The sequence below is a fragment of the Mya arenaria genome, chromosome 7, assembly GCF_026914265.1.
Source record: "Mya arenaria isolate MELC-2E11 chromosome 7, ASM2691426v1".
Taxonomy (NCBI): Eukaryota; Metazoa; Mollusca; class Bivalvia; order Myida; family Myidae; genus Mya; species Mya arenaria.
In genome coordinates, this window is record NC_069128.1 from 30,249,131 (window position 1) to 30,265,761 (window position 16,631).

At 41.9% G+C, this 16,631-nt stretch overlaps 1 protein-coding gene across 3 annotated transcripts in view; it reads right to left on the reverse strand.

Moving 5' to 3' along the window:
* The window catches only part of LOC128241757 (latrophilin-like protein 1), a 51,642-nt gene that overhangs the window by 14,058 nt on the left and 20,953 nt on the right, over window positions 1–16,631 (reverse strand). For all 3 annotated transcript variants that reach the window (XM_052958830.1, XM_052958828.1, XM_052958827.1), the window contains 4 exons: window positions 14,468–14,608; window positions 11,681–11,912; window positions 11,182–11,342; window positions 9,127–9,228 (listed from right to left, as the gene is read on the reverse strand). In XM_052958830.1, the coding sequence (XP_052814790.1) occupies window positions 9,127–9,228; window positions 11,182–11,342; window positions 11,681–11,912; window positions 14,468–14,608 (636 nt within the window). The remainder of the gene's footprint in view (window positions 1–9,126; window positions 9,229–11,181; window positions 11,343–11,680; window positions 11,913–14,467; window positions 14,609–16,631) is intronic.

The following is a 16,631-nucleotide window of genomic DNA, read 5'->3' on the forward strand; positions in this document are numbered from 1 at the left end:
TCACTGTCACTGTTGTCTCAAGACCACAGTTATCTGCCCCCCGTAGATCACTGTCACTGTTGTCTCAAGACTATAGTTATCTGCCCCCCCCGTGGATCACTGTCACTGTTGTCTCAAGACTATAGTTATCTGCCCCCCGTGGATCACTGTCACTGTTGTCTCAAGACTATAGTTATCTGCCCCCCGTGGACCACTGTCACTGTTGTCTCAAGACTATAGTTATCTGCCCCCCGTGGGCCACTGTCACTGTTGTCTCAAGACTATAGTTATCTGTCCCCCCGTAGACCACTGTCACTGTTGTCCCAAGACTATAGTTATCTGTCCCCCCGTAGACCACTGTCACTGTTGTCCCAAGACTATAGTTATCTGCCCCCCGTAGACCACTGTCACTGTTGTCCCAAGACTATAGTTATCTGCCCCCCGTAGACCACTGTCACTGTTGTCTCACGACCACAGTTATCTGCCCCCCAGTAGATCACTGTCACTGTTGTCTCAAGACTATAGTTATCTGCCCCCGTAGATCACTGTCACTGTTGTCTGAAGACTATAGTTATCTGCCCCCCGTAGATCACTGTCACTGTTGTCTGAAGACTATAGTTATCTGCCCCCCGTAGATCACTGTCACTGTTGTCTCAAGACTATAGTTATCTGCCCCTCGTAGATCACTGTCACTGTTGTCTCAAGACTATAGTTATCTGCCCCCCGTAGATCACTGTCACTGTTGTCTCAAGACTATAGTTATCTGCCCCCGTAGATCACTGTCACTGTTGTCTCAAGACCACAGTTATCTGCCCCCCGTAGATCACTGTCACTGTTGTCTCAAGACCACAGTTATCTGCCCCCGTGGATAACTGTCACTGTTGTCTCAAGACCACAGTTATCTGCCCCCCGTGGATCACTGTCACTGTTGTCTCAAGACCACAGTTATCTGCCCCCCGTGGATCACTGTCACTGTTGTCTCAAGACCACAGTTATCTGCCCCCCGTGGATCACTGTCACTGTTGTCTCAAGACTATAGTTATCTGCCCCCCGTGGATCACTGTCACTGTTGTCTCAAGACCACAGTTATCTGCCCCCCGTGGATCACTGTCACTGTTGTCTCAAGACTATAGTTATCTGCCCCCCGTCGATCATTGTCACTGTTGTCTCAAGACTATAGTTATCTGCCTCCCGTGGACCACTGTCACTGTTGTCTCAAGACCACAGTTATCTGCCCCCCGTGGACCACTGTCACTGTTGTCTCAAGACTATAGTTATCTGCCCCCCGTGGATCACTGTCACTGTTGGCTCAAGACTATAGTTATCTGCCCCCCGTGGATCACTGTCACTGTTGGCTCAAGACCACAGTTATCTGCCCCCCGTAGACCACTGTCACTGTTGTCTCAAGACTATAGTTATCTGCCCCCCGTGGATCACTGTCACTGTTGGCTCAAGACCACAGTTATCTGCCCCCCGTGGATCACTGTCACTGTTGGCTCAAGACTATAGTTATCTGCCCCCCGTGGATCACTGTCACTGTTGGCTCAAGACTATAGTTATCTGCCCCCCGTGGATCACTGTCACTGTTGTCTCAAGACTATAGTTATCTGCCCCCCGTAGATCACTGTCACTGTTGTCTGAAGACTATAGTTATCTGCCCCCCGTAGATCACTGTCACTGTTGTCTCAAGACTATAGTTATCTGCCCCTCGTAGATCACTGTCACTGTTGTCTCAAGACTATAGTTATCTGCCCCCCGTAGATCACTGTCACTGTTGTCTCAAGACTATAGTTATCTGCCCCCCGTAGATCACTGTCACTGTTGTCTCAAGACCACAGTTATCTGCCCCCCGTAGATCACTGTCACTGTTGTCTCAAGACCACAGTTATCTGCCCCCGTGGATAACTGTCACTGTTGTCTCAAGACCACAGTTATCTGCCCCCCGTGGATCACTGTCACTGTTGTCTCAAGACCACAGTTATCTGCCCCCCGTGGATCACTGTCACTGTTGTCTCAAGACCACAGTTATCTGCCCCCCGTGGATCACTGTCACTGTTGTCTCAAGACTATAGTTATCTGCCCCCCGTGGATCACTGTCACTGTTGTCTCAAGACCACAGTTATCTGCCCCCCGTAGATCACTGTCACTGTTGTCTCAAGACTATAGTTATCTGCCCCCCGTCGATCATTGTCACTGTTGTCTCAAGACTATAGTTATCTGCCTCCCGTGGACCACTGTCACTGTTGTCTCAAGACCACAGTTATCTGCCCCCCGTGGACCACTGTCACTGTTGTCTCAAGACTATAGTTATCTGCCCCCCGTGGATCACTGTCACTGTTGGCTCAAGACTATAGTTATCTGCCCCCCGTGGATCACTGTCACTGTTGGCTCAAGACCACAGTTATCTGCCCCCCGTAGACCACTGTCACTGTTGTCTCAAGACTATAGTTATCTGCCCCCCGTGGATCACTGTCACTGTTGGCTCAAGACCACAGTTATCTGCCCCCCGTGGATCACTGTCACTGTTGGCTCAAGACTATAGTTATCTGCCCCCCGTGGATCACTGTCACTGTTGGCTCAAGACTATAGTTATCTGCCCCCCGTGGATCACTGTCACTGTTGTCTCAAGACTATAGTTATCTGCCCCACGTGGATCACTGTCACTGTTGTCTCAAGACTATAGTTATCTGCCGCTCGTAGACCACTGTCACTGTTGTCCCAAGACTATAGTTATCTGTCCCCCGTGGATCACTGTCACTGTTGTCTCAAGACCACAGTTATCTGCCCCCCGTAGACCACTGTCACTGTTGTCTCACTGTCACTGTTGTCTCAAGACCACAGTTATCTGCCCCCCGTAGACCACTGTCACTGTTGTCTCAAGACTATAGTTATCTGCCCCCCGTGGATCACTGTCACTGTTGTCTCAAGACTATAGTTATCTGCCCCCCGTGGATCACTGTCACTGTTGGCTCAAGACTATAGTTATCTGCCCCCGTGGATCACTGTCACTGTTGGCTCAAGACTATAGTTATCTGCACCCCGTGGATCACTGTCACTGTTGTCTCAAGACTATAGTTATCTGCCCCCCGTGGATCACTGTCACTGTTGTCTCAAGACCACAGTTATCTGCCCCCCGTAGATCACTGTCACTGTTGGCTCAAGACTATAGTTATCTGCCCCCCGTAGATCACTGTCACTGTTGTCTTAAGACTATAGTTATCTGCCCCCCGTAGACCACTGTCACTGTTGTCTCAAGACCACAGTTATCTGCCCCCCGTGGATCACTGTCACTGTTGTCTCAAGACCACAGTTATCTGCCCACGTGGATCACTGTCACTGTTGTCTCAAGACTATAGTTATCTTCCCCCGTGGACCAGTGTTGGCTCAATACCACAGTTTTTTACCCCCCGTGGACCAATGTTGGCTCAAGACCACAGTTATCTGCCCCCCGTAGACCACTGTCACTGTTGTCTCAAGACTATAGTTATCTGCCCCCCGTGGATCACTATCACTGTTGTCTCAAGACTATAGTTATCTGCCCCCCGTGGACCAGTGTTGGCTCAAGACCACAGTTATCTGCCCCCGTGGACCAGTGTTGACTCAAGACCACAGTTATCTGCCCCCCGTAGACCACTGTCACTGTTGTCTCAAGACTATAGTTATCTGCCCCCCGTGGATCACTGTCACTGTTGTCTCAAGACTATAGTTATCTGCCCCCCGTAGATCACTGTCACTGTTGTCTCAAGACTATAGTTATCTGCCCCCCGTGGATCACTGTCACTGTTGTCTCAAGACTATAGTTATCTGCCCCCCGTAGATCACTGTCACTGTTGTCTCAAGACTATAGTTATCTGCCCCCCGTGGATAACTCTCACTGTTGTCTCAAGACCACAGTTATCTGCCCCCCGTGGATCACTCTCACTGTTGTCTCAAGACCACAGTTATCTGCCCCCCGTGGATCACTCTCACTGTTGTCTCAAGACCACAGTTATCTGCCCCCCGTGGATCACTGTCACTGTTGTCTCAAGACTATAATTATCTGCCCCCCGTGGATCACTGTCACTGTTGTCTCAAGACTATAGTTATCTGCCCCCCGTGGATCACTGTCATTGTTGTCTCAAGACTATAGTTATCTGACCCCCGTGGATCACAGTCACTGTTGTCTCAAGACTATAGTTAACTGCCCCCCGTGGATCACTGTCACTGTTGTCTCAACACTATAGTTATCTGCCCCCCGTAGATCACTGTCACTGTTGTCTCAAGACTATAGTTATCCGCCCACCGTAGATCACTGTCACTGTTGTCTCAAGACTATAGTTATCTGCCCCCCGTGGATCACTGTCACTGTTGTCTCAAGACTATAGTTATCTGCCCCACGTGGATCACTGTCACTGTTGGCTCAAGACTATAGTTATCTGCCCCCCGTAGACCACTGTCACTGTTGTCTCAAGACTATAGTTATCTGCCCCCCGTAGACCACTGTCACTGTTGTCTCAAGACTGTAGTCATCTGCCCCCCGTAGATCACTGTCACTGTTGTCTCAAGACTATAGTCATCTGCCCCCCGTAGACCACTATCACTGTTGTCTCAAGACCACAGTTATCTGCCCCCCGTAGATCACTGTCACTGTTGTCTCAAGACTATAGTTATCTGCCCCCCGTAGACCACTGTCACTGTTGTCTCAAGACTATAGTTATCTGCCCCCCGTAGACCACTGTCACTGTTGTCTCAAGACTATAGTTATCTGCCCCCCGTAGATCACTGTCACTGTTGTCTCAAGACTATAGTCATCTGCCCCCCGTAGACCACTATCACTGTTGTCTCAAGACCACAGTTATCTGCCCCCCGTAGATCACTGTCACTGTTGTCTCAAGACTACAGTTATCTGCCCCCCGTGGATCACAGTCACTGTTGTCTCAAGACTATAGTTATCTGCCCCCCGTAGATCACTGTCACTGTTGTCTCAAGACCACAGTTATCTGCCCCCCGTAGATCACTGTCACTGTTGTCTCAAGACTATAGTTATCTGCCCCCCGTAGATCACTGTCACTGTTGTCTCAAGACTATAGTTATCTGCCCCCCGTAGACCACTGTCACTGTTGTCTCAAGACTATAGTTATCTGCCCCCCGTGGACCACTGTCACTGTTGTCTCAAGACTATAGTTATCTGCCCCCCGTGGACCACTGTCACTGTTGTCTCAAGACTATAGTTATCTAACCCCCGTAGACCACTGTCACTGTTGTCTCAAGACCACAGTTATCTGCCCCCCGTGGATCACTGTCACTGTTGTCTCAAGACCACAGTTATCTGCCCCCAGTAGACCACTGTCACTGTTGTCTCAAGACTACAGTTATCTGCCCCCCGTGGATCACTGTCACTGTTGTCTCAAGACTACAGTTATCTGCCCCCCGTGGATCACTGTCACTGTTGTCTCAAGACTATAGTTATCTGCCCCACGTGGATCACTGTCACTGTTGTCTCAAGACCACAGTTATCTGCCCCCCGTAGATCACTGTCACTGTTGTCTCAAGACTATAGTTATCTGCCCCCCCCGTGGATCACTGTCACTGTTGTCTCAAGACTATAGTTATCTGCCCCCCGTGGATCACTGTCACTGTTGTCTCAAGACTATAGTTATCTGCCCCCCGTGGACCACTGTCACTGTTGTCTCAAGACTATAGTTATCTGCCCCCCGTGGACCACTGTCACTGTTGTCTCAAGACTATAGTTATCTGCCCCCCGTGGGCCACTGTCACTGTTGTCTCAAGACTATAGTTATCTGTCCCCCCGTAGACCACTGTCACTGTTGTCCCAAGACTATAGTTATCTGTCCCCCCGTAGACCACTGTCACTGTTGTCCCAAGACTATAGTTATCTGCCCCCCGTAGACCACTGTCACTGTTGTCCCAAGACTATAGTTATCTGCCCCCCGTAGACCACTGTCACTGTTGTCTCACGACCACAGTTATCTGCCCCCCAGTAGATCACTGTCACTGTTGTCTCAAGACTATAGTTATCTGCCCCCGTAGATCACTGTCACTGTTGTCTGAAGACTATAGTTATCTGCCCCCCGTAGATCACTGTCACTGTTGTCTGAAGACTATAGTTATCTGCCCCCCGTAGATCACTGTCACTGTTGTCTCAAGACTATAGTTATCTGCCCCTCGTAGATCACTGTCACTGTTGTCTCAAGACTATAGTTATCTGCCCCCCGTAGATCACTGTCACTGTTGTCTCAAGACTATAGTTATCTGCCCCCCGTAGATCACTGTCACTGTTGTCTCAAGACCACAGTTATCTGCCCCCCGTAGATCACTGTCACTGTTGTCTCAAGACCACAGTTATCTGCCCCCGTGGATAACTGTCACTGTTGTCTCAAGACCACAGTTATCTGCCCCCCGTGGATCACTGTCACTGTTGTCTCAAGACCACAGTTATCTGCCCCCCGTGGATCACTGTCACTGTTGTCTCAAGACCACAGTTATCTGCCCCCCGTGGATCACTGTCACTGTTGTCTCAAGACTATAGTTATCTGCCCCCCGTGGATCACTGTCACTGTTGTCTCAAGACCACAGTTATCTGCCCCCCGTGGATCACTGTCACTGTTGTCTCAAGACTATAGTTATCTGCCCCCCGTCGATCATTGTCACTGTTGTCTCAAGACTATAGTTATCTGCCTCCCGTGGACCACTGTCACTGTTGTCTCAAGACCACAGTTATCTGCCCCCCGTGGACCACTGTCACTGTTGTCTCAAGACTATAGTTATCTGCCCCCCGTGGATCACTGTCACTGTTGGCTCAAGACTATAGTTATCTGCCCCCCCGTGGATCACTGTCACTGTTGGCTCAAGACCACAGTTATCTGCCCCCCGTAGACCACTGTCACTGTTGTCTCAAGACTATAGTTATCTGCCCCCCGTGGATCACTGTCACTGTTGGCTCAAGACCACAGTTATCTGCCCCCCGTTGATCACTGTCACTGTTGGCTCAAGACTATAGTTATCTGCCCCCCGTGGATCACTGTCACTGTTGGCTCAAGACTATAGTTATCTGCCCCCCGTGGATCACTGTCACTGTTGTCTCAAGACTATAGTTATCTGCCCCACGTGGATCACTGTCACTGTTGTCTCAAGACTATAGTTATCTGCCCCTCGTAGACCACTGTCACTGTTGTCCCAAGACTATAGTTATCTGTCCCCCGTGGATCACTGTCACTGTTGTCTCAAGACCACAGTTATCTGCCCCCCGTAGACCACTGTCACTGTTGTCTCACTGTCATTGTTGTCTCAAGACCACAGTTATCTGCCCCCCGTAGACCACTGTCACTGTTGTCTCAAGACTATAGTTATCTGCCCCCCGTGGATCACTGTCACTGTTGTCTCAAGACTATAGTTATCTGCCCCCCGTGGATCACTGTCACTGTTGGCTCAAGACTATAGTTATCTGCCCCCGTGGATCACTGTCACTGTTGGCTCAAGACTATAGTTATCTGCCCCCCGTGGATCACTGTCACTGTTGTCTCAAGACTATAGTTATCTGCCCCCCGTGGATCACTGTCACTGTTGTCTCAAGACCACAGTTATCTGCCCCCCGTAGATCACTGTCACTGTTGGCTCAAGACTATAGTTATCTGCCCCCCGTAGATCACTGTCACTGTTGTCTTAAGACTATAGTTATCTGCCCCCCCGTAGACCACTGTCACTGTTGTCTCAAGACCACAGTTATCTGCCCCCCGTGGATCACTGTCACTGTTGTCTCAAGACCACAGTTATCTGCCCACGTGGATCACTGTCACTGTTGTCTCAAGACTATAGTTATCTTCCCCCGTGGACCAGTGTTGGCTCAAGACCACAGTTTTTTACCCCCCGTGGACCAATGTTGGCTCAAGACCACAGTTATCTGCCCCCCGTAGACCACTGTCACTGTTGTCTCAAGACCACAGTTATCTGCCCCCCGTAGACCACTGTCACTGTTGTCTCAAGACTATAGTTATCTGCCCCCCGTGGACCACTGTCATTGTTGTCTCAAGACCCAAGTTATCTACCACCGTGGATCACTGTCACTTTTGTCTCAAGACCCAAGTTATCTACCACCGTGGATCACTGTCACCGTTGTCTCAAGACCCAAGTTATCTACCACCGTGGATCACTGTCACTGTTGTCTCAAGACCCAAGTTATCTACCACCGTGGATCATTGTCACTGTTGTCTCAAGACTATAGTTATCTGCCCCCGTGGATCACTGTCACTGTTGTCTCAAGACTATAGTTATCTGCCCCCCGTAGACCACTGTCACTGTTGTCTCAAGACCCATGTTATCTACCACCGTGGACCACTGTCACTGTTGTCTCAAGACTATAGTTATCTGCCCCCCGTAGACCACTGTCACTGTTGTCTCAAGACCCAAGTTATCTACCACCGTGGACCAGTGTTGGCTCAAGACCACAGTTATCTGCCACCGTGGACCAGTGTTGGCTCAAGACCACAGTTATCTGCCCCCGTGGACCAGTGTTGGCTGAATACCACAGTTATCTGCCCCCTTAGACCACAGTTATCCGGATTTTAATACAGAAAAGAGTGCTTGTGTTCATGAATTAATAAGTGAATAATCAGGTGCCCTTTTTGCATATAACTTGTTTAATTTGACATGGTATTGTAAAAAATGTTTCCAGTGTTAATATTTCTACATAATTTTATAAAACGCTGAATTGGACAACGTTATGTTTTCTTGGGTTTAAATTTTGTACCTTGGATCGTTCTTCGGCAGCTTGTTGCTTATTATTTTTTTAATTGGGACTGTTTTAAATTGAAAAGCCAGGATAGTGTTTAAATGAAACATATAGTAAAAGTAAATGTGGTCTCACGCCTGTTGCCTCGGGTTGACAAGATGTACAGTTCTCCTCAAGGGAGGCAATATTTGTGACGCACCCTGTACCTCATTTGGGACCAAAATCACATTAGTGTTTACTTTCACGTGATACACACACACACACACACCCTCTATCAGCAAGTTTTTAAATTTCTGTAATTTAATTTGTTTAGCAGGTAATATTGAATTGGGGTGGATTGAATATCCTCGATATTAAATCCCTCAAAACACAAAAAAGGCTAAAACACATGATTAAAATAATTAACGACGCTTAGTTACCTGAGTAGCAACGTTCCCAGCTAAAAGCCTCGCTCCCAATCCGTGTTGATGGAAACGTCACATTCTTTCCATCTTGTTGTGTAACGGCAAGTGGACAAGCGACTGAAAATCCGACCAACATTCATTATGAGTATATAAAATTATAATTGTTAAACGTTTTTATCTCCTTTACATAGATGTCTAGGGCCGTTTTTAAATAAGCATCTTAAATCATTTCCAAACTAAAGACAAATATTAAAGTATGTTTTCCTTTCAATAAGGTCAATGAAGGTAATGTTTCAGAAATAAGTAAAATATAATCCACATGAAAATTCAGGATTTTTTTTAAAGTGGCCAAAGTAAAGAAAAGGCCAGAGAACAAAAACAATGGAAACTTCAGGGACATGCAATGTAGACTTCAACTTAACCAAGATTAACCTATGTTCAGGCACATGGGACAAGGCCAACCAATCACTAAACAACAGACAAAGCCACTGCAAAACAACAAACAACCCACATCTATCACAAAGCGATGAATCAAAATTATTTCTCCAAAGTATTCATCAATCTACATATTGTGAACACATGTGCCTATTCACAAAACATACTCATATATGTTTTTGTTTTTATATGTGTTATTATGACAATAAGCGTGTTATCCTTAGTCCAATAAATGTTGTGTTCTGTTCTGATCTGTTCTTGTTTTGCTCGACTGATGTGTTTAGTGAAAAAATAAACCAACCGGTCAATAAGGTAGCTACATAATTATTAAAATAAAGGTACTATTAATACATCAAACACGATAAACACACCTTCATAACTCTAGGGGAGATAAAAATTCAACTGATGATCGTTTATAACAGGTATAATTATGATCTTTATAGATCAGGTAAATTTATTCAATTTTCAAATTGTCGTCTGCAACATACACTAATTGTATATTCAGTTGTTTTCTTACGACAAAAAACAAAACAAACAAAAAACATTATTTATATACAGATAAAATAATAAGAGTGATATTTAAGCTATTTTTTAACTAGGGAATGTGTTGCCACGTAGCAACTAATTCGAAAAACTATTTGTAAAGGCTAGTTTTTTGTTATCTGTACACTTAGCAGGTGCTAGTTTTGTTTTGATCATAACATTCAAATGAGTTTAGCATAATAATGCATTAGAATAAAAAATTAAACATAATAAATAATAGAATATTAAAACAAGAGCTGTCACAGAGACAGCGCGCTCGACTATTCCGCCGCTTTTCGGTTTATGGATTGAAAAGTTTTGGGGAAACATGCATGGATCACTGTTAGATTAGATTTCAATGCAATTCATGATGTGCTGAGAATTTTTCATTAATTAAATTGGAAAATATTTGAAGTGGTACGCAAACTTTAACGTAAATTTTAAGTCGAAAACGGGGCATTATTTTGACAAAATGCTTGATAGAGTTACCTCCTCCTGTGTACAGGTTGAGGGCATGATGGTGAACAAGCGTGCAAAGTTTCAAAGCCAGATGTCAATGGACTTTGAAAATATTTGAGGTGGTACGCAAACTTTAACGTAAATTCGAAAAAGAGGCATAATTTTGTCAAAATGCTTGATAGAGTTACCTCCTCCTGTGTACTGGTTGGGGGCATAATGGTTAACAAGTGTGCAAAGTTTAAAATGCCAATGGACTTTGAAAATATTTGAGGTGGTACACAAACTCTTACAAAAACATTAACATAAGTGGTTACGCCGACGCCGACGACGACGCTCGGGTGACTAGGATGGCTCTCCTTATTCTTCGAATAGTCGAGCTAAAAACTATGATGATGATGTATTAAAGGGAGGCAATCAAGCATGCTTTTACTATGATTATATAGCAAATTTATTGATTTGTTCTTATATAACGTAATGCCTTTATCAACCTATATTGTTCCTATTTATATGTACAATAATATAAAAGGTAAGTGTGATATGTTTGTCTTCTGCAACATACACACAGATTGTATATTAAACTGTTTTAATAAACTGTTTTTAATATGAATGCATGGTCCCTTATTATCTACTTGTCCTAATAATAATTAACTTTACCTGTACTCCGAATTACTATAGACTCGGGATTAAATACGAAGCTGTTAGCCTCAGTTTTTAAATGCTCCTTGACAATTTGCAATACGGTTTGTTCAAGATCGGTTGATGTATCCCTGGACACACTTGGAGCCACAAATATACGCATCTTCAGTGTGCTTGAGCTGAAAGATACACTTCTAATGCTGTAGATATGAACACCTCTTGCTTTGTTAAGGCCAATAGAAAGATTTCGTTTCCACTTACATCTCTAAAAATACGTTTGTTAGGTAGGCATAGCTTTAATCAAATTTTAACATGTTCATTAAAAATGCATTACTTTTTTTGGAAAATACTTAAAAAGAATCCACACTACGGCAAAAAAGCGTAGGGTCGGAGGGAAAAAAGGGTCGGTTGGGTTAGATGAAAGGAACGTTTTTTACGTCTAAGTATGTCTCTTTACAAAGCAAACTAGAAAACGAGACATGCCACAAATAAAGACACATCAGTCGACTAGTTTTACCTGATATTTTCAATCTTTCCTCTATAATCGTTTGCTACTATCCGCAGTGCAGGGGGCAAGTTAAACGAATTAAGCATCCTTGAAGTGAACCTTGAAGTGAACTCGTTTCTATAAAGGTAATTCTCATCTTTAAGGAGATTAAACTCGTGTATAGCAGACATGGGTATATACATCTCCTTAAAGCCTGGCGGCACGAAGTCAATGAAGGCAACATATATGTACAAATCCGCTTCTGAAATTGAAATAATAGTGTGAAGTATATATAAAAAAAATTCAGGATATATTTGTGAATACGACTTCGTCTGAGTTAGAAATAGGCCCTGAGACAAATATATGAGGTATATATACATATATAATCGTAAATTCAAACATTTTGTCAGCAAGTAAGAGAAACATCAATTGCCCGCATTTAAGAAAAAATGTTACAACGATTTTTCAAAAGCACTCTGAAGTATATTTTTTGAATACTGAACGGTATGTAAAATTTGAGACAACAAGTTCATTCAATTGTTATGATATCTAGAAAATAGATAGTTAAATAACTTTTGTCAACCTGAAGTCTAATCTAAAAAGTGCCTTGTTTGTCAAGAAAGACATCATAATTAAGATGCATGTATATGGTATTATTATGTCTATAGTACTCCCCAATAAATATTTTAACTATTCAAGTCCGAAATGATATATTTTGAGCGTATTTTATACCTTTTTTTCTTCGATATTGACATAAAAAGTAAACATACATACCACCTGAACCCGCTTATGGTTTAAACTAAACAATAAAGGCAACTACGATCTTTATTTTGTATAATGATGGATGCAGGATTTGGGCATGTTTTCTATGTACCTTTAATTGTAATCACACATATCATTTTGACCAAAAGCTGCACTCTCGCAGTGTTTCCGTTTTGACAAGTTCTTTATTTTTTATATTGGAATGAGCCATTTTTTGCGTAAATATTTAACAATCAGTGATATAAGACTGCTGACAAAAGATCAGATCGCAGATTTTCAAATTTCAGTTCGAGCATTAATGTTCAATCGAGATAAAAGCGTGAATAACGCTTAGTACGAATAAGTTCTGGCATAAAAAATAGAAAATATGAATCCCTTCGATCTAACCTTTTACCAGCAGTCTTTTGTCACTGGTTTCCAGACAATTTCGCAAACAAGAGCTGTCGTAAGACAGCACGCTCGACTACCCCGCTTTGACTTAGAAGTGAATACAATAACGATGTAATATGTGCCTGTCAAAAGCAATAAAACAGTCATATTGAAAAGTGAACAAGAATCGCAATGTGACAAAACCAGGGTTTTTTTATGATTGGCAAAAGAGATTCAGTTTCAACTATTTATTTTTATTTTTTGTAACAGTGACCTTGATCCTTAGGGCCCCAAACACAATCCAGTGGGAGATCTCCATAAACTTTTCCTACATATCAAGTTTGGTCACAGTATGTCAACCATAACTGAAACAGTAATCTATTTTAGTAACAGTGACCTTGACCCTAGCGGGCCAAAAGGCAATCCATGAAAGCTCTGCATAACTTGTCCTATATACCAAGTTTGGTCACACTATGTCAACCCTTACTTGAGTAATTCAGTACTAACCATATTTCTATTAATAGTAACCTTGACCTTGATCCAAGGGGCCTCAAACGCACTCCCATAAAAGGTCTCCATAAACTCTTTATATATACCAAATTTCGTTTCTTTATGTCAAACCGAGCTAAAAAAAAAATTGATACATTATGCGACTTAGACGCTGCCCAAACACCAACCCACCCACACCCTTTCCCTTTATAAAATGTGGTTAGGAATATAAAAATGTGCCTTTCAAAACAAATTAAAAGAAAAGTTAAAAAGAAAAAAAAAACATTCAAGGGCAATTATTTGTATTAAGGGCTAAAATGGAGTTATTTTCCTTGTTGTAAGATGGTCGTCAATAATTCTGCGAAGTATTAAGTGCATTGAATGAAGGGTATGGAAGTTTTTTGTATTAAAATCCCAACTTGCCCTAAAACTTTAACCTGCTCTGAAACTTTAACCTAAGTCAATCAGGGCCCATAACTTGTATTAAGGATATTATGGAGTTATGTAACCTCATTGTGTAATGGTCCTGAACAACTGTGTGAAGTATTAAGTTAATTGAACGAATGGTATAGAAGTTATTAATAAATATCCCAACCTGCCCTAAAATTGTAACCTAAGTTCCGTAGTCAATCATGGGCCACAATTTGTACAAAATTTAATATGGAGTAATCTAAGCTCATTATGTGATGGCCCTGAACAACTGTGTGAAGTATTAAGTCATTTTATTGAAGGGTATTGGACTTATCAGTGAAAGTCCTAACTTGCCTTAAAACTTTAACTGGACGCCGACGCCGACGCCGGGGCGAGTAGTATAGGCCTCCTTATTCTTCGAATAGTCGAGCTAAAAATGATTGATTCTAAAACGTTTTGTTTTGTCAAAACGGTCCATCGAGGAGAGGGCTTCGATGCAGCTTTATTGTTTTAATTGAAAAAATAAATCACATTGAACGATAAATCCTTAATTTATACACATAAGATATTGACATTACTATTACATCTTGAATATGCTGTACTATAGTTAGCTTGACTATTTAGCTATTTGTGTACAATAGTTTCTAAACGGCAAATGGCATTGTCTATGCGTTTAATTGATAAACTCGGCCATCTCCGGCATGCTTCGGAATAAACCTCGTTACAAATCGCAAGCTCCGGAATAGACTTTTGGATAAATACCGAGGTGTTCCTATTAAAACTTACCCGAGTACCGGACGAGCACGGGAGTCGTTGGTTCATAAGATTGAGGAGGGTTGATATTGTACACGCCAAACGTGTAGTAACCGGTCGTACGCATGATGTAGCCGTAATCGACGTAAAAAATAGGTAGTTGAATTTGATTGGCTATATTTAAGAAAAAAGTATGTTAAAATTTTATGTATATGAAATATCAGTATGTGTCTTAACATTCAATGATGTACTTTTATTTCAAAAACGGTATTTATAAAACATTTGAAATTATGAAATACAAATTAAACATTTAAAATAAATATGTAAGTCATTACAAAATTAATAAAAAAGATATGTTAGTAACATAAGTAAAAGGATAATTTCATGAATTATTCATGTGTTAGTTAAGCTACAGGTAATGCATATGGCGTTTTGTTTATACCAAACTAGTTTCAGTTTCGGCGTTTTGGAAACTTGTTTCGAACGTTTTGCTTTAAAGGGATTATACACCAGATTGGCACTAAATACCTGTAACGAATTTCAGGACAACGCATAAGGAATGAATTCTACTAGGTAGACATACACAGTAAAAAAATACGTAATGGAAAATACGAAACAACTGCTAAACTAAAATAAATTGTAAACTATGTGGTACTTCAGTTATTAAGTTTCAATGCATTGTACACATTAATACCAAGTTTATGACAGTTTTCGACAATTTTCCTTTTTTCTTGCAAATTGATCATCTGGTGCACAGTTGCCTTTGCATGTAGTAATTATTTCTGACACCACAGAAAGTCGTTTGGCAGTTTAACTAAATGGTGTATCAACACTATAACTATCTAACAGTTTGTATTTTAATTTAAAGTGAAAGGGTTTTCGGATGAGAAGGAACCGACGAAACTGCTTCCGGAGGGGGTTTCAATATTTTTAAAAACCAGTTTCAATTTTCGTAACACAAACGTAAAAAAAGTTTTAATTTTATTTGAAACTTTTTCAACAAATACACAGTTCGAGAAACTAGTATAAAACCCAAACTAGTTTATTGCCAACAAAACGCCCTGATCGAAAAGGAGTTGTTTAACGGCAATAGTATTGATATATAGATTATTTAAAAGAGACTGGACTGAATAAAAACACTCTCTAAATAACAAAGAGGTAAATGAGAATATAACGTTCAAATAATGCACTTTATAAAGTATCGCAGTTATTGTTTAATGGCAAAACTGTGATTATATAGAATGTTTAAAGTGATACTCGTATTCATAATCAATATAACAAAGATAGATTTTGAGTGATAAACTTTTAACTACTTACTAAATAATGCATTTATGGAAAATATTAATTACTGATAACAACACTGTAACCGTGTATTTAATAGCTTAAAACGCACAAATATTAAATGAATGGTGGGACCTTAACATATTTACAATGATTCGTTATTTTCATAAGAGCCCTTGCTTTCCTTTTTTATATATCGTTTCCGTAAATTAAAACAATTGTATTATTTTTGGTACTTCTTGTTTGGAAATAAGAGTGCATGACTTGACTCAATTGTATCTAATTTAATTCGTATCGTTAGATGAAAAGGGTTGTAAAATGCAGCTTCTAAATAATTAAAATGTTAGATACGACAACATGTTAGATAATCGGAAGAGCGACAGTCTGAAAAATGTGGAGAACAGTATGCGGAAAGTTTATCTAAAGACCAACACAGTTAGCAGTAGAACAGACGCATTTCAGAGGTTAAATAGATAGGCAGTTTTGAAGTTAGCACAACAAACTGTGTATAACACGTGATAAATTTCGCCATAAATGCTACGTCGGCAGGCAATATTTTGCTTCGAATGAAGATTTTAAATATAGATAACTTCAATATTTCTTCACTATTTTAAATGAAACATAGCACAGTCTACGCCGCTTACGGAGCCCCACCTTCGGTCTTTTAGCAGAGTTTGATTGAGAGTTTAGTTTATTAAAACACTTCGACAAACCTTTTCACAACAAGGCCGTCTAACGGAGCACTGTAAAAACATTATTTTGGAAACAGGTTTGTCGAAGTGTTTGATGAAACTAATCACCTTATCAAACTTCGGTAATCAAACGAAGGCGGGGCTCTTTAAGCGGCATAGACTGCCATTTGTTTTATTTGAAATAGTGTAATAAAAGAAAAGTTATCTATGATTTAAGTCTTCAT